The sequence below is a fragment of the Cupressus sempervirens genome, chromosome 11 (genome assembly GCF_028749045.1).
Source record: "Cupressus sempervirens isolate cs-2001-9-10 chromosome 11, ASM2874904v1, whole genome shotgun sequence".
Lineage (NCBI taxonomy): Eukaryota > Viridiplantae > Streptophyta > Pinopsida > Cupressales > Cupressaceae > Cupressus > Cupressus sempervirens.
The window spans coordinates 783,787,587-783,809,809 of NC_143128.1; the positions used below are offsets into that span (position 1 = coordinate 783,787,587).

The 22,223-nt window shown below is 36.8% G+C and overlaps 1 protein-coding gene across 1 annotated transcript in view; it reads left to right on the forward strand.

Moving 5' to 3' along the window:
* Positions 1 to 14,767: 14,767 nt before the first annotated feature.
* LOC149531929 (UDP-galactose/UDP-glucose transporter 3-like) overlaps positions 14,768 to 22,223 on the forward strand; it is a 34,036-nt gene continuing 26,580 nt past the window's right edge. The window contains exon 1 of the mRNA XM_089809186.1: positions 14,768 to 15,075. Within this exon, the coding sequence (XP_089665312.1) occupies positions 14,972 to 15,075 (104 nt within the window). The 5' untranslated portion in view covers positions 14,768 to 14,971. The remainder of the gene's footprint in view (positions 15,076 to 22,223) is intronic.

Consider the following 22,223-nt stretch of genomic DNA (forward strand, 5'->3'; position numbering starts at 1 on the left):
GTTAGTCTATCTACCACCACATATATGCAATCCTTACCTTGAACCTTGGGCAACCCAGTGATGAAATCCATGGAAATACTTTCCCATTTTTGTTCAGGAATAGGAAGTGGCTGCAACAACCCTGCAGGAAAATTTTGCTCACTCTTGCTTTGTTGGCATACCATACATTCCTTAATGTGTTTAAGGACATCCTCCTTCATACCCTTCCATGAAAACCGCTCTCGAATTTGCCTGTATGTCTTGAAGTATCCCTGGTGACCAGCCAAAGGTGTGTCATGAAAAGCCCTCAATATCCTCTCCTTAGTTTTTGACCCTGGTACTAAGAAGATCCTGTTCTTGTAATAAATCAATTCATCAACAACCTTGTACCTGTTATCATCCACTAACTTATCCAAAATCTTGGTGGCAAATGAATCTTTAGCATACTCTAAAATTATGGAGACTTTCCAATCAGCAGAGATAGATGATAAGGAACACAAAGTGGGCTTTCTTGAGAGAGCATCAGCAACCACATTATTCTTTCATTTCATGTATTCAATATCAAAATCATAAGCTTGCAATTTGCTTACCCATTTTTGTTGACGATCATTCAAATCCCTTTGGTTCAAGAAGAACCTGAGGCTATTATGGTCTGTCTTTACAATGAATCTCCCACATACCAAATATTGTCTAAACTTATGAAGTGCATGCATGATTGCCAACATTTCCTTATCATAGATGGAGTACCCTTTCTCTGATTGATTTAATTTTTGACTCTCAAATGCTATTGGATGTCCCCTTTGAGTTAGGACAGCCCCTATACCTTCTCCTGAAGCATCACATTCAACAACAAAAGGTAAAGAGAAATCTGGAATTGCAAGCACAGGGCATGAACTCATTACCTCCTTAAGCTTATCAAATGTTTTTTGTGCCTCTTCTGTCCAAACAAAAGCTCCTTTCTTTGTCAAATCAGTCAAGGGGGCAGCAAGCTGAGAAAATCCCTTGGCAAATCTCCTATAGTAGCTACACAACCCGAAGAAACCTCTCAACTGTGTAAGATTAGTGGGTGGAGGCCAATCCAAAATTGCCTGGATTTTTTGTTGATCAACCTGTACTCCTTTAGAGCTTATAATATGTCCCAAATATAGGATCTCTGTCAAACCAAACTCACATTTAGATAGCTTAGCATAGAAGGATTGCTGCTCCAAGATTCCCAAAATAGTGTCTATGTGCTTTAGATGCTCTTCCCATGTTTTACTGTATATCAAGATATCATCAAAAAATACCAAAACAAATTTTCGAAGATGCTGACTGAATACCTTATTCATACAAGATTGGAATGTTGCTGGTGCATTAGTGAGTCCAAATGGCATAACAAGAAATTCAAAGTGCCCATAGTGACATCTGAAAGCAGTCTTTTCCACATCTTCACTCCTCATTCGGATTTGATGGTAGCCTGATCTTAAGTCAATTTTTGAGAAGTATACAGCACCATGTAACTCATCAATGAGTTCATCTATGCGTGGTATGGGATACCTATTTTTTATGGTCTTCTTGTTTAGAGCCCTGTAGTCTATACACATTCTCATTGTACCATCCTTTTTCTTGACAAGTACCACAGATGATGCAAATGGACTAGAGCTAGGCCTTATGAATCCCATGTCCAGGAGTTCTTTAATAGTTTTTTCAATTTCTTCCTTATAACCTCTTGGATGGCGGTATGGGGTTGTTATAACTGGTTTGGCACCCTGTTCTAACTCTATAACATGCTCAAAACCTCTATCTGGTGGTAATCCTGGAGGCAAGTCATTGAAAACTATACTATGCTTATCAAGAATATTTTGAATTTCAAAATGGAAATTACCTTGATTCTTGGGAGAGCTTGTTGGTTGGATTATGACTCCTGCTGCCCATGTTACTTGTCCTCTTCGAAAAGTCCTCTCCATCCTCTTTGCAGAGACCGCCTTAGGTGCTCCATTTGATAACCCTCTCAATATGACTTCTTTCCCATTGGAATGAAATTTAAACTCCATAGTTTGATGGTTCATGTAATAGCCTTCGATAGAGTGCAACCATTGAACACCCAATACAAGATCTGTCTCCCCAATACCAACCACATAGAAGTCATCACATAACTCATAATCTCCTAAGGTCATCTTGAGTTGTTTCACCACCCGTGTGCAAGGCATAGTGAATCCATCAGCTACAGTAACATTGAATCCCTCAAAATCTTCTGCTTTAAGCCCTCTTTTCATGACAAATCCCTCATCAATAAAATTGTGAGTTGCCCCACTATCAAGAAGAACAGTCAACCTTTGCCCTGCTAGTACCCCTCGAATTCGGAAGGGATGGTATCTTGGGACTCCTGATAATGCTGCTAAAGTGCCATCCTTGCTGATTTCTTTTACTTTCTCTTCTTCTACCTCCTCCTTAGTATCATGAAATTCCTCATGCTCATCTGAATCAGATTCTGAAGCAACTTCAATATAGTGCACTTGACCTTTCCCCAAACATCTGTGTCCTGGAACCCATGGTTCTCTACAAGTAAAACAAAGTTTTTTCCTTCGTAATTCACTCCTAGTCTCTTCATCTACCTTCTTTTTTGCCACATTTGTCACATCTTTTGGTGGTAGTGTTGGGAAAGTCTTTTTCTGAAAATTTCCCTTATGTTGCCAAAGATTTGGGGGTTTTTGATTAGTGATTGATTTCATAGGCACGCACGTTTCAAGTTGCAAGCTTCTTTTGATAGCTTCCTGTAAGGTTGAGGGTGAGAAAGCCTTAACCAAACCCTTAACAGAATCTTCTAAACCATCAAGAAAAAGATAAACGATCCTCTTTTCACTCATATCAGGTACCATAACAGCCACTTTTTGAAATTCTTCTACATACTCATTAACTGATTTGGTTTGCTTCAACTTTGACAATTCTTTAAAGTACTCTTCATCATCCTTGAGGTCAAATCTATCTATCACCCTTTGACTGAAATCTTCAAATGTAGTTACCTGATCGTGACCTTGAGTAGTCATTCCATGATACCACCAATCATAGGCTGCATCTTCCAAGTGTAGACTTGCAAATTGAATAGCATCACTCTCTTTCATGGGGTTGAGTGTGAAGAAAGTTTGTAATTTTTGTAGCCATGCTCTAGCTGAAATTTTATTTGTTCCATCAAAAGTAGGCGCTGTAAACTTGCTTATTTTATTTTTGAGCTCTCTTCCACTTGTGTCATGCTCCCTCCTATTCTCTTTCTTGGGCATCAAAGCGTTCATCATATCCACATATTCTTTAAAAGGAACTGAACTACGAAAGTCATCATCTAAGCCATTGTAAGTAGCTCTTAATGTAATCAAATTACCTGTAACCTCTTCCACTGGATTAATGGATGGATTTGGTACTGGTGGCTCATCTGCAGGCAAGAAAATAGATTTGGATGATTTAGATGGTGTGGATCTCCCATTTCTCGGCTCCTCTGAAGTGCTCCCTTTCTCATTAATAGATGCAATTCCTTGTAATTTTTCTGTCAATATTCGCAAAGCCTCTCTAGTTTCCGCCAAACCATCCACTGTTTGCTTCTGAGTATTTTGGATGTCTTGGAAGAATTTCTTTGCCATCTCATCTGGATCAGCCATACTTTTTTCTTCCTTGGATTTTGTACTTTTGCTTTCAACTGGGGGTTTGATCAAAATTTCTTTATTCTTTTCTCGCTGCAAATATCTTTTTTCTCTTTCACTTAGTTGCATGCAATCATAAAATATGACATGCAAGATCTGGGTAGTTATCAAAACTTGACATGCAAGATCTGGGTAGTTGTTAAAACTGACATGCAACTTCTACAAACCCTCAGGCTGGCAAGATCACGGCTCTGATACCACTGAAATGTCCCTTTACTAATTTTTTATGATATTTCCAGCCTCAAATCAGAACTTTAAAATCAAACAACCAATATTACAAAGATCTGTCAATTCTCCAATAAAACCCAAATCGGGTATGTCCAAATTAGTGCCAAAAAAAAACTTCACAACTTCACAAATTGTTAATAAATCTGAAAATGGACATTTTTACAGAACTTTCAGCAGCATAACAGCCTACAAAATGACATTTCCAGATTTGTACAACCCTTACACAACAGATCACAAATGTAGAGCAAAACTATGCTCAATCGGGCTCCCGAAATTAACACCAAAATGCCCGAAAACACCAAAAAACACTCATAAATTATCTCAGAAGTTTGATCACGACCCAATACATATATTCGGCTCTATTTTAACATCATAAAGTCTGAAATACAACAGCAAACCAAACTGATATGAAACACTCAACTGAAAACCCAAATTCAAACCAAAAACAATCCCCGAAAACACCCAAATCGGCACTATTCAGCACAAGGGCAAACTCTGTATGAGCATGCACATGGAATGGCTTCAAACTCCCATCCTTAGCCTTCCTGGAAACCTGCAAACTCCCGTTCTTGGGTCTCCTTCTCCACAGGTTTGGCAGCCTCTGAAGAACAACAAGAAAATTAGCAAGAATCAAGATGTAGAATGAGCCCAAAATGCCTCCAAACCCCTTTTAAAGAGGGCATAACCCTAACTCACGTCCAAGAGGGGTTAATAAAATATAATTTAATAATAATTTTTATTTATTAGTCCATTGGTTTCCAAAGATTAACCCCTTTTTCCGAAATTTCACCTTTTTGGAGCCTGCCTGCCTTAACAAAGTTTATTTTTTTTTAATTATTTGAATAGGGGACATGACAGATAATACCAAATAATCATAACTGAGCAAGATAAAAACCATGTAAAACTGAACTAGATATTTTAAAAAAGGGAGAAACAAGAGAAAATCTACTTTAGAGAATCAATGAAAAACTAAAACAGAGTTGACTAAACATCTTAGTGAATAATACAATCAATACTAAAGAAAAATAAGCAAGGAAAGGATTAAAGGACAGAAGCAAAAAAAGGAATAGAGGAGATCCTCACAGATGGGCTAGGATAAGGGTTTACGTCATGAAACCAAACCAAGCCCCCGATACCTGATAATTAACAGAGCCATGCCGATAATAGCCATTCTTGGTTTGAGTGACACATAATGCATCATTAACTTGCAGATGCAAATAACTTTCAACTAACATGGTACTAGGCAACATTCAATTGTATTGAAAGGAGCCCATTGAAAAGATAGAGCAGACATTTGAATATTACTGAATGAGTAGGGATCTCTTTTCGACAGGAAGAAAATATAATTAACAACCTTCATGCTTAAGGGTAGCTAGATAGGCTAAGATAAACCATACTAGCTAGATAAACCAAAGAGATACCTTCTAGGACATAATCGAAAACCAGAAAGCATTCTAAAGGGCAACCCTTAAGAAATTGATAAATATAAGTCAATACTCGAGAACTAAACATTAAATTGAACTCTAGAAGATAATGAATCCTTCACAATGTTATGATATCTCCTAAGCCTACTCCAAGTTAGTATCCAGGTCTTTAACCAAAGGATATTGACCTAATCAATATATGAACCAAAACAATAAAATTTATTGACATGAATCTTATAAGCTAAGGGTTTCAGACATGTAAGAGTAATCACAAATAGAAATCATGTGTACTGGCCTTACCAAGATGGATTCAATGGAACAAGTTAAATAACACCCATATTAAGAATAAATCCAGACCTAGAGTATTAAAAGCCAGTCTATTCACAACTCGAAAGGAACTATTATCAAGAGCAACCAAATTTAGGAACATCAAGGTACCAAATCCTAAACTAAAACATTAACCCTCAGAAGCCATAAATAGAATAGATCCATGATAATTGCCATATATTATATATAGAGTTGAAATGTTCACATATTCAAAAATAGGTGAGTCTTGGAGCTTAAAATAGAGTTATACGAAGACTATACTTATATATCACACTGGGTGCTAGAAATAGAGTGTTGAGAGTGTACTAACAAAACTGCTTTATTGGTATAAACTATAGAGCTCGAAGACAATAGAGTTAAACCTAAGCGACTATCATATTCCAGCTAGACCTCTGCTTTCCTTCCACAGGACCATGATCACATCTGTGATGTTGTTGAACTGCTCCACCTAGTAATTTGGAGGGAACTCAAACTCAAATTTCCTTTTGCTAGTTTTTTCTACATTTGGAGTGTAGAAGTCCAAATCATCCAAGTTTTTAAATGTCACCCTTGGCTAGATGTAAGCATTGAAGAGACTAAGATAATTGTTGAGCCAAATTACATTATCTTCAGCTATGATACCCCTCCAGTGAAGAAGAAAATATAGACTGGCCTCCATTTTAGGCCGTTCACGATAGAATGCTAAGTTCTCTTGAATGACCAGAGATTGGTGACAGGGGGTTGTGAATAAGTTCGGGTGACCTAGAGGAAGATTCATGTGTTTTTCAGGAAAGGGAATCCAGAATTTGTTGTCTATACTATATAATGCTTGTTCTAACCCCTTTCTCCAAGTGGGGACAAACAAATCACAACAAAGCCTTACTATGTTGTCCACTTGCACTTTGGCTCTAATCAAGCAGCCAATAAATGACCCAATGATATCACTATTTGTTCTCCATGTGTATTGATAGTCAAATACCCCCTCACCCAGAGCTTTGTTGATTGCAAACCGAGTCATATCATCTATCGGGTGAAGAATCTAGTTCCATCTTTCTAGCTTCATTGCCCCACAGAAGGCCATAGTTCGACTCTCTAAAGCATGAAAGAGTACAATATTGGACTCCATACTCAGCGATGATAGAAAGACACAAGAACCAGCTAATAACTCTTAGAAATAACACAAGGACACTTCTGGAGATAAGCAGATAAACTACAAACTCTAGTTCGTAAAAGTAGGTAAAGAAGTGATAATTAAATGCGGAGTACCAGCACTCATGATTTACCATGATGGGGGTATAATTACTCAAAACTCTGGGTGATTGCACATATGGAGCTGACGCAAAAATGATGAGAGAGATACCAAAGCCAAGCCACTTGAATAAGCAATCCTTATTTGATAAGCTGAAGATAGGCTAATATAAAAAGATGAAATAAAGGGCTAAGAAGGACGTGCGTGAAAAGCCCCAAAATAAATCACCACTCTAAAATTATTAATTAATTAGAAAAGGTATAAATAAATGAAAATTTGGAATTTTAAGGTGTAAGGGAGTAACCACTATTTAAAACCAAGGAGTTAATACCATCTGCTCCTGAATTTGCTAATTGATTACCTTCCCTATAGATATGACCAATCCTATATTCATCTAGCATGTCTATCAGGAATAATACCACTTCTAATTGGGAATTGAGGACCCAATTAGGAGTTGATCTTTTCCTAATTGCATTTACAATAATTTGAGAATCGCCTTCGATAAAGACTTTAGAAAGGTTGAGCTTATGACATAGCTTAATCCCTTGAGGGAGGGCCTCAAGTTCTGCTAAATTGTTAGAGGTAGGCTGAATCGACATTACTTTTTTAGCAATCCAAAGTCCATCCTCAATGTGAATAATGCATCCGATACTAGCTATACTCGAGTTACCCCGAGTGCTCCATCAAAATTCAGTTTGACCCAACTAGGAGGGGGTGGCTCCCATTGACAATTTTTCCTAGCCTCTCTATTGTCCTTAGAGTAGAAAAGAGGAGGGTTAATCAAGTTGGGCCAAAGTTTTTTCATGAGGCCATCCCAATTGGTGAATGAGCCTTCCTCTAAGCTAGACTTCCTTAAAAAAGAATTGATAGTTTCTACAATACAAGATTCAATTTTGGATATAAGGTTAGCAGGTTTGAGTTCTAGGTTGTGAAAAATACAACGATTTCTTTCCTTCCAGATTTCCTAGATTAGGATAGAAGGAGAAATGTTCCATAATTTACTATAGACACCATTGACCATATTAGAGGGCCAACCCAAAAGCAAATTAGTAAAGGATTTTGGGAAGGGGGAGGACCAATCCAACTTTTGCCCGAGCCACTCCCAACATCTTTGGGACTAAGGACAAAGATACAACAAATGATCCACGTTTTCTGTACTTTGTTGACAAAGAACACATCTATAGGGTCCTTGAATGCCAAGACTGTTTAATCTGTCCATAGACAGAATCCTATTTTGTATAGCAAGCCATAGAAAGAAACCCGCCTTCGGGAGGCAGGAGGGATCCCAACAGAGTTTAAGAGGGATATCCACAGATAGCATTCTATTAGCTTCTAAAATGGCCTTGTATCTATTTTTGACACTGTATTTCCCATCATTGGATGCAACCCATATTAAAATGTCTCTTTTGGTAGACTGCTTAGGTTCTCTATCTTCCAAAATCTTCTCAAAATAGTTAATTGACTCTTCATCAAAATCCAAGCCTCTAAGAGATTTCCATTTCCAAATAGGAGAGCCTTCTGAACCCGACATAATTTTATAATCCCTAACTTTTTTGCCCCGAAGTTTAGCTAGTCTATTTTTAATAGTCAGAGGAACTTTGTAGGAGGAAAGTGGAGGTTTACCATCCCAGGAATCTTCCCAGAATAGGGCCTCTTCCCCTAACCCAACATCCCAAGTTAGGAATTTATTGATCAAATTGCGACACTTAATCATAAAGTTCCAACATTCAGAACCTTTGGGAGGAGAGGTAATTTTGAAGATTGAAAGTGGGTCCTTTGCAATAAGGTATTTATTATAGAGGAGCTTAGCCCATTTACGGTTACTTTCATGGTATAGATGCCATATGAGTTTTGCTCCTAAGGCTTCATTTTGCCATTGTAAGTTTTTAATCCCTAAACCTCCTAATGCCTTGGGTTTACAAATGTTTTCCCACTTGATGAGAGCCAATTTATTGTCATTGTCTTGATCGTTCCAGAGAAAATTCCTCATTTTGGAATCAATTTTTTTTTAATTCTGCTTGGAAAGGGGAAGGCACGAGAGAGGGTAGATTGGGATGGCTGAAAGGATTGCATGAATCTTAGCACATTTCCCAGCCTTGGTGAGCCAACTATCCTTCCAAGAGCATAGCTTAGAATCCAATTTTTCTAGGGTGTTATCCCACACCTTCCCTGATCTTGAACCTTTCTCTGAGGTTATGGCCAAATATTTACATGGAAAGGTTCCTTTCTTGAAGCCCATAATCCTACAGATTTGTTGTTCCATGTCTGACATGGTGTTAATGAAAAAGATTTCAAACTTCAGAGCGTTAACCTTCTGTCCTAAGGCTTCCATATATGTATTAATAATGCTTTTCAGGGAACGAGCTTTAGAGATCGTACTCTTCCCTAGAAGAATAGTGTCATCAACAAACTGTTGATGGGTTATATTAGGCAAGTTTTTGGTAACCGTAATGCCCAATATTCTTTGATTGTTGTATGCATCTGTCACAGCTCTCCCAAATGCTTCTACCATGATGATGAAAAGAGAAGGGGAAAGAGGGTCCCCCTGCTGGATGCCTCTCGAAATCTCAAAAAATCCTTCTGGCATGCCGTTGACGAGAACTAAGATTTTAGGTGTCGATATAAATTTGTAAATTAGATTAATCCATTGGTGAGAGAATCCAAACGCTTCTAATGTCTTGCACAAAAACCTCCACTCCACCAATATCATACGCTTTTTGAATATCCAATTTCATGAGCATATAGGCTTCCTTATTGCAACATGTAGAGTGGATAGTCTCTTGAATGGTGATGATGCCATCAAGGCTGGATCTACCTAGCATGAAGCCTTCAGCCTATTTTCTATAACTTTGGAGAATATTTTATAGACTGTATTACATAAGGCTATCGGTCTATAATCACTTGGTGATGCAGGATCATACTTCTTTGGAATCAAAGTGAGAAAGGTGCACAAAAACCTCCAATCCACCATATCATATGCTTTTTGAATATCCAATTTCATGAGCATACAAGCTTCCTTATTGCAACATGTAGAGTGGATAGTCTCTTGAATGGTGATGATGCCTTCAAGGATGGATCTACCTGGCATGAAGCCTTCAACCTATTTGCTATAACTTTGGAGAATATTTTATAGATTGTATTACATAAGGCTATCGATCTATAATCACCTGGTGATTCAGGATCATACTTCTTTGGAATCAAAGTGAGAAGGAGTAATTGATTTCGGCAAGGATAGAACCTCCATTTTGGAGGCTTCGATGTCTTTCCAAAGGTCAAAACCTATAATATCCTAGCACTTTTGGAAGAAGAAAGCCTCAAATCTGTTTGTTTTGGAGATTTATCCGGGTTCATGTCGAAAACCACTTTCTTAACTTTATCTAAAGTGATAGGTCTATTTAGGTTTTTGTTATCTTCTTGAGTAACTACTTTAGGAATAACTTTCAACAAACTGGATTGTATAGTATAATTAAAACTATGCTGATTATTCAAGATATCCTGGAAAAAATTAACAAAGGTGTCTACTATTTCTCATGATTTTTTAGTAAAGTTACCTTGTTGATTTTTAATGCGCGTGATTTTGTTCTTAGCTCTATTATATAGGGTAGAGTTATGAATTTTTTTTGTGTTGCGATCTCCTTTAGCCAACCATCTTTCTCTCAATTTCTGCCTCCAGAAAATTTCTTCTTTGGAGAGAATAAATTCTTGCTTTGCTAACAGTTCCTTTTCGAGGTAATAGCTTCTATTATCCATACCCTTGCTGATAACTTCAGAGTTTAAATCTTTAAGTTGATTTTCTATATCCAGCTTTTCTTTGAATATGTTGTTAAATTGCTCCCTATTCCATGTAAGAATACGTTCCTTTAGCATCTTTAATTTATTAACGAAGACAAACATTTTCAAACCTACGCAGCTATCTTGGGCCCACCAAAGTTTAACATTGTTGAGAAAGTTTGGGTCAAGAAACCAAATCTTCTCACAATTGAAAGGGTTTCTAGCTGGTTTGAGGGGTTCAATGAATTCGAATCTTACAGGGAAATGATCAGATCTAGCAATGGGTATTATTGAAGATTGGACATTTAAATTGATAGTGTCTAATTCACCTTTTATCATGAATCTATCCAGTTTTTCTACGATGTAGGCAAAGTCCTTTCTCCTATTGTTCCACGTAAAGGTACCATAATTGGTAGGAATATCAATTATATTATGCAAAGTGCACCATTCTTTAAAGTCTCTGGATGCTTGTGTAAGCACTTGAGAGCCTCCTATCTTCTCATTAATATCTAAGATCGTGTTAAAGTCACCCCCTATTATAAAGAGTTCATTTTCTAGGCTATCCAAAAATTGACCAATTTCATACCAGACTAATTGTTTATCAGTGTTGTTAACTGGACCGTACATATTTGCAATAGTAAAATTAAGATATGATTTTAAACTTTGAACCTTACCACTAATCCAATTTTTTGAACAATTAAGATTTTAATATTGACCTTCCTTGGGTCCTAGAGGATACCCAAATCCCCAGAAGCCCCTAGGGATTCCTGAAAAGCAGAGCACCATACCCTAAACATCCTACTAAATTTAATTTAGTTTCTTGAATAAGAATGACATTAGAATTAAAATATTTGAGGTTATGTTTTAATAATCTCTTTTTGCTGGGGGCATTGAGGCCCCTAGCATTCCAAGTGGTGAGTTTCATACCTGAGCAGGAAGGCACTTCCCCTTCCCATTGTAAAAAAAATGATCTATCTTCTGCTGATCCTTACTGAGGCCCTCTGATTCTCTAAGTTCCTTTAGCGACTTCCTTCCTCTTTTACCTTTTGTCTTGCCACAACATGGGGACTTAGGCCCTTCTTGTGACATGTAAATACCAAGCTGTTCAATATTGACTTCTGCTGTCTGAACTATGTCAATTTTTCTTGCTAAACATTGCTTCTGATTTTTTGAGTTGCTCTTTGCAATAATCTGATTAGCTAGATTTGATTGTTTGGCGAATGTTGATGCCAAGTCTTCCATTTGAATGTTAAGTATATCTCTTCTAAGATCTTCACATGAGAAGTTCTCGCCTCCCAATTGAATAATCCTCTGAACAAGTTCCTCCTTCTAAGATACTGACGATTTATCAATATTGTCTAGACAAAAAACTTGGATGAAATCATCAGTAAGCTGATCATACTTTGCACTTTTAGCCTCTGTCATATCTATTTTAGCATTTGAGGGATCTGAAGGACATTCCTTGTTTAGAAACTCTTGAAGCTCAAGAATTGGTAGATCATCTTCTTGGGCTTTTCCTTTATTTACCTACTAGATCCTGTTGCTACAAGTGAAAGGTGAGCTACTGTTGACAACAGGAGTCTGCCAGAATTTGCTGAGCATTCCGGGTGGCTTCACCATATTGTCTATCATTGGAGGCAGAATCAGATGTGAATAATTGAGCTCCTTTTGACTTTCTTTTACATTGCTTGCCCTGCATGGGGTGAATAACATAAGGTTTTCCATCTCCTCTAGATGTCTTACTTGGTTATCCTCTGAGCATCCTGCTTGGTGAAGAGTAGGGACTTCTTCTAAGTAAGTCTCTTCATTTATTGGATTTTCATTGATTTTTGGTCTTTTTTCATAAGAAGTTTCTATAGCTCCCATACTTAATGTCTCCAAATCTTGAGTCATGTCTCCTTTATGGGTTATGTTAGAGGAAGCACCTATTATATCTCCCTTGGCATAACTTGTTATCTCATTCTGTTTCCTCTGTGCTAAGGGCCCCTCAATGGTATCAGATTCAGGGTCAATTCGTGAATGGATCTCCATAACTTCATTACCCTTTTCTTTATTATCCATCTCAAGTTCAGAATGAATAACTTCTAAAATTTTCTCTTGAACTGTATCTTTGTTTGCTTGATATGGTGTTGGACTGGATATCATCTCCATTCCTTCGAGTGCTCTATCTTGGTTGATCTATAGTTGCAGTATATTATTTTTGAGTTTCTTCCAACTAGTATCCTTACTATCCTTATTTGTTTCCTTATTCTTTTTCCCTTTATGTCTTTTATGGGTCTTGCCTCTTTCATCTGCTTTTGATTTGTCTTTGGAATCCATTACAATTACTGATTTAAGCCTTCCTTTTAAGCAATCTTTCGCTCCTTTATTATTCGTATCTTCAATACAAAGAGATTCTACTTGAGCTTGATTATCTTTATTCATAGAAGGGGATCTCTGCCCTCTGTGGTCCCAGATCCTTTGTTCTTCATTATTCTTAGCCAAGGAATTTACTTCTGAGATCTGAAGTGAAAGGAAGGATCTTGGGTCTAATTTTATGAACGTCATCGAATTTTAAGATATCAACAACTTTCCCTTTATAAGTATGGAAGTTAATATCATATGATGCCTTGTTAGTAATAACTTTCTTTTGAAATTTCACAGGATGATTAAAGCTAGTATTAATGAGAACTTTAACATTATTACAACAATAAAAAGATGCATCCATGCCTCTAATTTCACCTATAGTTGATCCTATGGAATTGATAATATCTACTTGAAATAACTCTGGACGGAAAGAAGGCATGATGAACCATGAGGGAATCATACATTCTACTTTACCTATATGAAAGTCATGCGTCCATTCTATGAATTTGACATAGCGACCCTTTAAAAAGCATTCAGAGATTGAAATGAACTCTCTTTTGACAGATTCTTCTTCACATTTTAGAAATAAAAATCCTATCCGAATAATGAGAAATACTTACTTGGTCCTCACAATAATCCTCCAACCATTTAGATAGAAGAGAGACATCATTCGAGGGGCCATTCTAGATTGCAAAAACTCCTCCCTTAAGGCATTCCTCCCATGTGTCCTCAACTGCTGAATCTGAAATTTTGATAGGCTTGTCAGTGATTTTAAGTGGAGACAAGCCCGAGGATATTTTAGGGATCGTTGGTGGAGAGTTTTTCCTGCAGTGTGGAGGGATATAAGAAAATGGGAATACTGGTTTAGATGAAGGCTTATCTATTTGGGGTGTTGCCGGGGGTGATTTACTTGAGGATCTGAGAAAATTAGGGTTAGTGTATTTGGTGAGATTGAAGATTCGAATTTGATTATCTAGGTGCTCGATGGTGAAAAAAGGGTTTAGTGAAGGGATTTTTGATGAGCTTGTGGGTACGGGAGGAGCGTCCGAAAAACCTTCCCTGCCAATGATACCATTTTGATAACGCTGATGCCCTTCCATTCGAAGTTGGTTGAAAGATTCGTTTGCGAGTTCATCAAATACCGCAAATCTATTAGCCGTTGCCACTGCAAATCTAGCATTGCTATTTTCTGGAGGGACCCTGTGGAATTGCCATTGATAAGTAGAAGCATATCTCTGTCTTCCATTATCAGCTACATTCTTGGGAAGCCTCTTCTTTTTCCTTTGCAGAAGTTTCTAGCTTGGATTTTTTGCGAGGTTGAAGTCGTTCGTCATGTTCGCATTGTAAGCAGAGCTCTAATTTGTTTAAATGTATATTTTTATGTTTAATATGTATTAAAAATTATTTATCTAAGTTATCTATTTTTTATTTTTTGTTATCTTATTTATAACTTTATATTTTTTTTGAAAGCAAAAATATTTTTCTCATTACTTAGACCAATCCAAAAAATAAAATAAAATACTTTTTAATAATGAAAAAGAAATATTAAAAATTATTTATTATATTACACTACAACAAATTTAATAGTCAATTTCTTCTAGTCTATTGACTTGGTCAAATTAAAAAAATGGAATTATACAGATCCAATCCAATATCTACCCTACCTAGAACAAGAACTCATAAAAAACAAATTAGTTGTTTGACTAGATCAAACAAATTAAAAATAATTAAATATTTGAGCCAAACACTTTGAGTCCATTTAACGTAAAAGAAGAAACGTGTATGCAGCCAATCAGAAGTGCAGGGACACAAGGCAGCCAATTGATCTAAAATACGTGTCACCCACGAACGGAGTTTATATAGCCTCCATCTTCAACCCAAAATTTGGCAGAAAATTCTGTCAAATCTGTTCGATAACAAAATTTCTTCAATTGTTTTGGCTATCAATCGTGACTCGGAACACCAAACTTCGTTCCATAGACAAAACTTCAAGAAAAATGGAGAAGGAAATGGGCGGATTGCAGCGCGTGTTATGGTTGCTGTTGTGTGTCGGTGGAATTTTCAGCGCTTACATCTACCAAGGCTTTTTACAGGAGACATTGTAAGTCAAACCCATTTCTTAAAAAGCTTGAGATAACACAACGTTCGATCTTTTAAATCTGTTCATATATCCACATTCTTACCTTTTTTACAACTTACAACTTACATTCTTACCTTTTAGAATGAGAGAGGTCTACGAAAGGGAAGTCTACCAGTCTAATACAACTTACTGGGTGTTTCAGGCCCATTCAAATTAATATGTAATACTGGATTGTTTGAGGGTTTCCGTAGTCAAGATGATAGTTTTATGCCTGAAGCGTTTCATCTCAAATGCACCTAGCTGATGTAGCATTTCCACAGACACTGAAATGCAAGTTCAGTATTTTTAAAAAAAAGTCCCTTCTTTTCTGCCTTATGCTCATTTTTATAGACCTAGGTCCCACTAATCCTCAATTGTGGCAAGCCATTCCACAGATGGCGGCAATTAACTAACAGTTAACATCCTCAAATATTGACACTTAACGATACTCCCTCAAAGTTGATGAAGGAGCATCCACACGAGATCCCGGTAACCCAAAGGATTGACGATTTGATTTCGGTTTTTGTTCTAGTTTTGTGTGTTTTCAGATTGTTACCTGTCTTTTCAAGAATTGCTTCACTTCTCATGTCTCGAGTCTCAATGATGTCAGGGCCTCTATCAGCTATTATGTCAAGCTGGACTCTTCAACAAATATGACACTGTATTAGTTTCATTTAGGCAAGAATAACTCACCCACTGTTCTTCAGAATCACCAAAATGAAATTTGTATGCAATTTACCTATATAGTGCATCTCCATTCATCAATTTGAAGGTTGCTTCATTGTTTAAAATATTCACACCATAATAAGAGCAATACTTCTTTCACTTTTTAATCTGACAAGTTACGCATACACAATGATTGAGGTGTTTTTATTGTGGTCAACGTCAAACTGATTGTCTGGGAAATTTGATGAAGGATTTGGCTCTTTCATGGTACCCTTCTTGTTTATTGGAGACTCATCAACACTGATAAGAGAGAATATGATGTGGCAGAAAGGTGTGTTCAGAATTTAATTGAATTGTTTAAACTTCTTTGCCATTTTTCTCCAAAGAATGTTGGTACAGACATCAACATTATTTACTTTCGCAAATGGGAAAGGTATTGCAGAGTCATAACTGATAAGTATCTTATTGCGAGGAGCAGTTTCCTGACAGGCTGTTGTTTCAATCTTGCATGCCCCTGACAATGCCTTAGCTGGGTGTCAATATTATTAATACCAACTGATTGGACATGGGAATTGAAGAGCACCGTTCCTTTTATGAGGCCATGGATTTTATTTGTTTGCAATGATAGTTGCTTAGATTAGTTGGCAGTCATTAAACCTGAAAAGCTAATCAGTGCTTCCTGCTATAACAGTTTTTTGCTGATGGCAGTCATTTTGACTCCAGACATGTGTTCATCCTTTTGCTGGGCCAGTCTTTCTCACAGGCTGTAACACTTCATTATGTAGCCGTACTGCATGCATTAGAAACTGAATGCTTCATTTAAAGACCTTAATATTCTTGCCGATGGTGGCCTAGAGGAGATCATCAATAAGAATTTTCCTGCAATCTTGTTAATCTTATCTATTTTAGGCTGTGAAACATAATTAGTTGATAGCACCCTGTTCTGGGCTAAGGCTGTTTTTAGGTCGGCTGGGACCTGCCCATATTTGAAAATGATATTCCTGGAAAAACAAACACATAAGTATGGGTATAGAGAAGCTTGGAGTGATTGGAAAAACAACAAATTTTTTAATTCCTTTGTGGAAGACTGAGAGATTAGAGGAAATAAAAGGATATAGTATTTGTAAGGCTATTGTACATGCGTACTGCCATCTACTGTCAGATTGAGAAGATTAGAAAAACTCTCTTTCAAGCCATCTGGAGAGGCTCGGATCTTGTCGACATTTTCCAGCCCCCGAGAAGGTGAGGGAGCAACCAGGGGTTTTGACAATATTAGAATGAGAGTGCTTATTAACCAAAATGGATTGAGAGGGTGAATTTTCTCTTTAGCAGAGGGCAGTCATGCCTTTTATGACCCTCATTCCTTTACAAATAACACGCATTGAGTCCTCCCATATATGCGATAGGGCAGTTAACAGGAGAGTTCTCAAATTTAAAGCATATAATTCTGGGGGCACTAAGTGGAGGATTAATAGAGATTAAAACCCTAACGTCTGAGTTGGGTATTAAAACATCAGACTGGTTGACTTTAAGGGCCTGACCAACTGCTCCAAGCATCTAAGGGATGAAATTCCATAGGTAAGGGGAGAGATTCTTGATGGCGATTCATCTTGGGCTGGACTGAGCGAGGATTTTACAGTTGGAGGCATCAAGTGACCAAGGGAGGGCTCAAAATATATAGTTCTGCACTTTTCAGAAGTGTCTTTCTACAACAGCTTTCTGAGAGTTAGGGTCATGATTAAAGAGAAGGAAGATGCCTTTTTGGATCATTCGACAATAAGAAAAGTGATAACACATTTTCTGCTCCCATACTTTTTGCAACCATTCATTAAAATAGAAGATCCTGGAGGAGGGTAACTAAGCAATATCTAAAGCAGCAAAAAAGATTGCACATCCTTGAAGCCTAGTCTTTGCATTGTCTAATGCTAGAGACATTTGCTTGTTAAGCTTAATTATGAATCTAGGGGAAGGCAGGCCTTTATGTCTATCTCTGCCATTTTTTGGTTTGGCTCCCTCTGCAACCTCCCGCTGGTTGAACTTGACATTTGTGGGAAGAACTTTGGTGCCTTGGACGGCTTGCTTGAAGGATTTAAGGGACTCTTCGTCCTTTTTTTCCTTCGCCAAGTCGATCTTTTCTCCATCCTTGACCCCTTTCGAGCAATTGAGCGCAAAGCACCACACAGAGGAAGAGGTGATTAGGGTTTGAGCAGAGATAGGCAATGGAACTTTAAGTTTTTGTTTCCATTATGTCGTGGAATCATAAGTTTTAATCCTAGAGAGCCTTGGCAAAGCCGATGCCCTTAATGGGGCTGGCAGAATTTAAATGCAACAGGTAGACTTTGTGTACAAAGTTGCAGAGCCTACCACTTGCACCCACAATACCTCAAAAGTTTTCACTTCTATTTGATGGATTAAATTCTCCCATAAAATTGTACCTTATCACTACATGGTAGAAAGCTAATTGTTATAGTTCTTTATTTCCCTTTTTAAACAATGAAAATACAATTTAATCCAAGGGAAAATGAAATGTATGTTCAAGTTCAAAATATTCTTTTTCTTCTAGTAAATCAATCTCACTTTACTTTAACCAAGAAGCTTAGTAATAAGGGAGCCACATGGTAGAAAGCTAATTTCGATACTTTTTTAATTCTCTTTTTAAACAATGAAAATACAATTTAATCCAAGGGAAATGAAATGCATGTTCAGTTTTAAAATATTCTTTTTGTTCTAGTAAATCAATTTCACCTCACTTTAACCTAGAAGCTTAGTACTAGGAGAGTAGAACTTATTTTTAAGGACATCAAATTTTCTCTAATTAGGAATTTGGATAGTTCTTGAGATGAAGTAAGGGATAGTAGAGGCAACACAATCGGTTTAGACTCTGAGTATGAATCTGAAGAGAATGATGGGGAGGAGGATGAACTTGGTTTTTTTTGAGAATCTGGGCATTTAGGTGAATAGAATGGTTGAACGAACGCTATCATCTTTAGCCAAACCAAAAATAAGGGAGAAAAAAAGAACGAGTGTGAGAACAACAAGGATGAAGTTGGAAATGCTAGATAATGTTGCAGACGAAACTAAACATCTGAGATTGGCAAAAGGCTATGCCTTTTCTCAACAACAATGAAGCTTCTATCATGGAATGTCAAGGGTTGCGATGATCGTGACAAGATTTGCTTGATCAAGTGGGGTTTGAATCATGTTAGACTAGATATGGTGTTTTTGTAGGAAAGTGAAATCAAGAATGAAGATGTAGAATCCTTTAAGTGAGCATTTTCAATATGGAAAGGAATGCTTGTCGAAGTAGAAGGTGCTTTGGGAGGGTTGGAGATTCTTTAGAATTAGGCCACTCTAGATGTGCAACTTATGGATCATGGAGGCAACTAGCAATTGATTGAGGTTAATTCTAAGCAGCTTTTTGCGAATTTCTTTGTTGTTAATGTGCATGACCCAAAGAGTCCAACCTTGAAGAAGGAAGTGTGGGAGAGTTTATCTACAATCCTTGCTTGAAGTGAGGGTAATTTTGTTCTATTGAGATGTGATTTAAAGCCATCTTTAATACCACCGAGAAGAAAGAAGGGCGGGGTTGGCAGGGGCAAAATCAGAGAGTCTTTGCAGATTTTATTGTTAATAATGGCTTGGCTGATTTGGAGATTCGTAATGGGGCTTTCTCTTGGACCAATCAGAGGTGCGGATGCCTTAATATTGGTGAGAAGTTCGATTGGTTTCTAGTTGTTGGGGATTGGGGAAAGATGGATTAGTTGTGTTATGCTGAGATTTTATTTTGATCAGGTTCAAATCATTTTGATATTTGCTTCAGGATTTAAAAGGATGCTTCTCTGGGTTGCACCCCCTTTAGGTTTGAAATGATGTGGTCACAAGTTGAGAATTTTATAGAAAGGATTGCTCGATGGTGGGAAGATCCTCATAGATTAGGTAATAAGGCCTTCATCTTATTTAAAAAACTTCAATTTCTTAAATAACAACTAAAAATTTGGAATAGGGAAAAGTTTAGGAACTTTTTTACTGAGAAACTCAAATTGGAGCACAGTAAAGTAATGGCTGATGGAATGGGGGAATAGCAATGTTTTAAGGAGAACTATCAAATAGATATCTTGAAGTATTAGCAAGGGAAGAGGCCTTTTGGAGGTAGAAATCTAGGGAGAGATGGTTAAAGGAGTGTGATAGGAATACAAAGTTCTTCCATAATTTGGTGAAGGTAAGAAGATCTCAAAATATGATCTTCTCAAGGAATGATATAGATGGTAACAACCTACAGGATGAGGAAGCCATTAATAGGTAGATAGTGAAATATTTCTCAAATATCTTTGCAGCTGATCTATTTGAGTATTTTGGATGTGATTCCCTTCATTATTTTTGATGTACAAAATGCTAGCTTAATAAGATTGTTAACTTCAGAGAGAGTTAGATGTGCTCTCTTCAATTTGGGTGGTGATAAGGCTCTAGGGCTAGACGGACTTGTGACCATTTTCTTTCGAAAACCCTGAAATATAGTAGGTAAGGTGATGTGGGAAGTGGTGGAGACACAAGGACTGGTGGGTTAATCTTGAAGGATCTTAATAATACTTTCCTAACCCTTATCCCCAAAAATGTTGAAAGACTATCCTTTGATGATTATAGACCAATTGCTTTATGCAATACTATTTACTAGGTGATCGCAAAAGTGATGACAAACAAACTCAAAGAAGTATTGAATTATGTGATTTCTTCAGAATAGAGTAGGTATGTGTTATATCCCAATTTTTGAACTAATTTAAAATATAGCCATTGAGGTTCACATGAAGTTAGTTGACAGTTAATGTGGTTATAATCCTGTGAAATGGTAAGATGGTTGGTCGTTATAATTTCAAAATGAAGATAACAAGCTAGTTGATCATTTGTCACAAATTCATGGAATTGAGAAGATGGTTAACCATTATGATTAAATAACTTTTTATGATAATATAATTTAACAACAGGGAAGTTCCTTGCAGGAAACATTCGAAGGGGTGGAAGCATTGTCAGAAAAGAATTAGGCACAAGAGCATCACCATCACTGGGCAGATGGGTTGAGGACCTAGTGACTTGGAATAGGATACATTTGTGGGACCCACATGAGCTATTTAAATAAATAAATTGAGAAACATAAATAATTGAGTTAAAATATAAAACATACCTCTAAGGATTTAATACGATCTTTCACCTTATTATTATATTAGATATATCTATATACTTACATATAGAAATGAGATGGCACCATTATATTATAATAATTTAATAAAGTGATGTCACCCCATTAATATTTATATGTACATATATAAATATAAGATTATAATAATAACATTTGAATTATTATAATATTCGAATTATAATCTTCTAACTTTTTTCTTTTCTTTTTCATATTCTTTGCTTTTAACCGATTAAAACACTTGGCATGATAAATTGGCAATAATCAAACTTTAATCTTTCCAACTTCTCTTCCAACCTTTTTATTTTATTTCCTTCTCTTTTTCCAATTGATTAAATGCTTGGAATTCGAATGGGCAAATAATCTTTTTGAAACTGATAGTAGCTGAGGAGTCATGGCTAGCTTTTAAAGGAAGTTGTGAACCAACCCATTCGGCGTCTCTCCTTTTTATTATTTGTTGCATCTCCATTTGCAAGCCGAGTTTGAATCTTTCTCAACCAAAAACATTCTTCCAAATTACCTTGTTCCTCCTTACTCTGTCGGCGATTGAAAACTGCATCAAGTTTCAACTAGTGGGTGAGCAATCAGCCAACAAGAGTTCTGGCCTAGGGACAAGAGGAGCCACGTCCAAGCCCAATCGCAGGTCATGAATAATATATACTTTCACATTTCATAATTCCTTCATTCTTTAAGAATATGTCCGATTGCAGTCGGCTATACCTGTTAGGGCTGAAAGAAATATAATATATGCTTCCGTATTCATTAGTTTCTTCTTTCTTTGTTTGCTGTCGGCTACATATTGTTAGAGTTGACAATAATGCAAAATATGTTTTCATATTCATAACTTCTTCCTTTCCTGATTTGAATGTCCAACTATAGCCGACTATGCATTATAGACTGAGATTATTTCACAACCATGGTATTGGTCTCTTACATTTATATAGAGTTTTTTGAAGATCTATATGATTAAATACCGTTTATGAATTCTAATGATAACTGTTGATACTTAAATGATTGTATGAATTGACAACAATAGCCATGCTATTATAATTTTCCAAACAAGACCAGAATACTTATAGATTCTCTAACACCTAGGATTCATTGGCAAAGATGCCATGAAATGGTGAAGAGGTGTAAATAATAACAGAATGCTCATAATCTTATAGACATTGAGGAATTCACTGGCAAAGAAACCATGAAATGGTGAAGAGATGAAATGAATCTGCAAGAACATAGAAAAGAAATCAGATATGATTAAGTTAATTGATTAAACAAT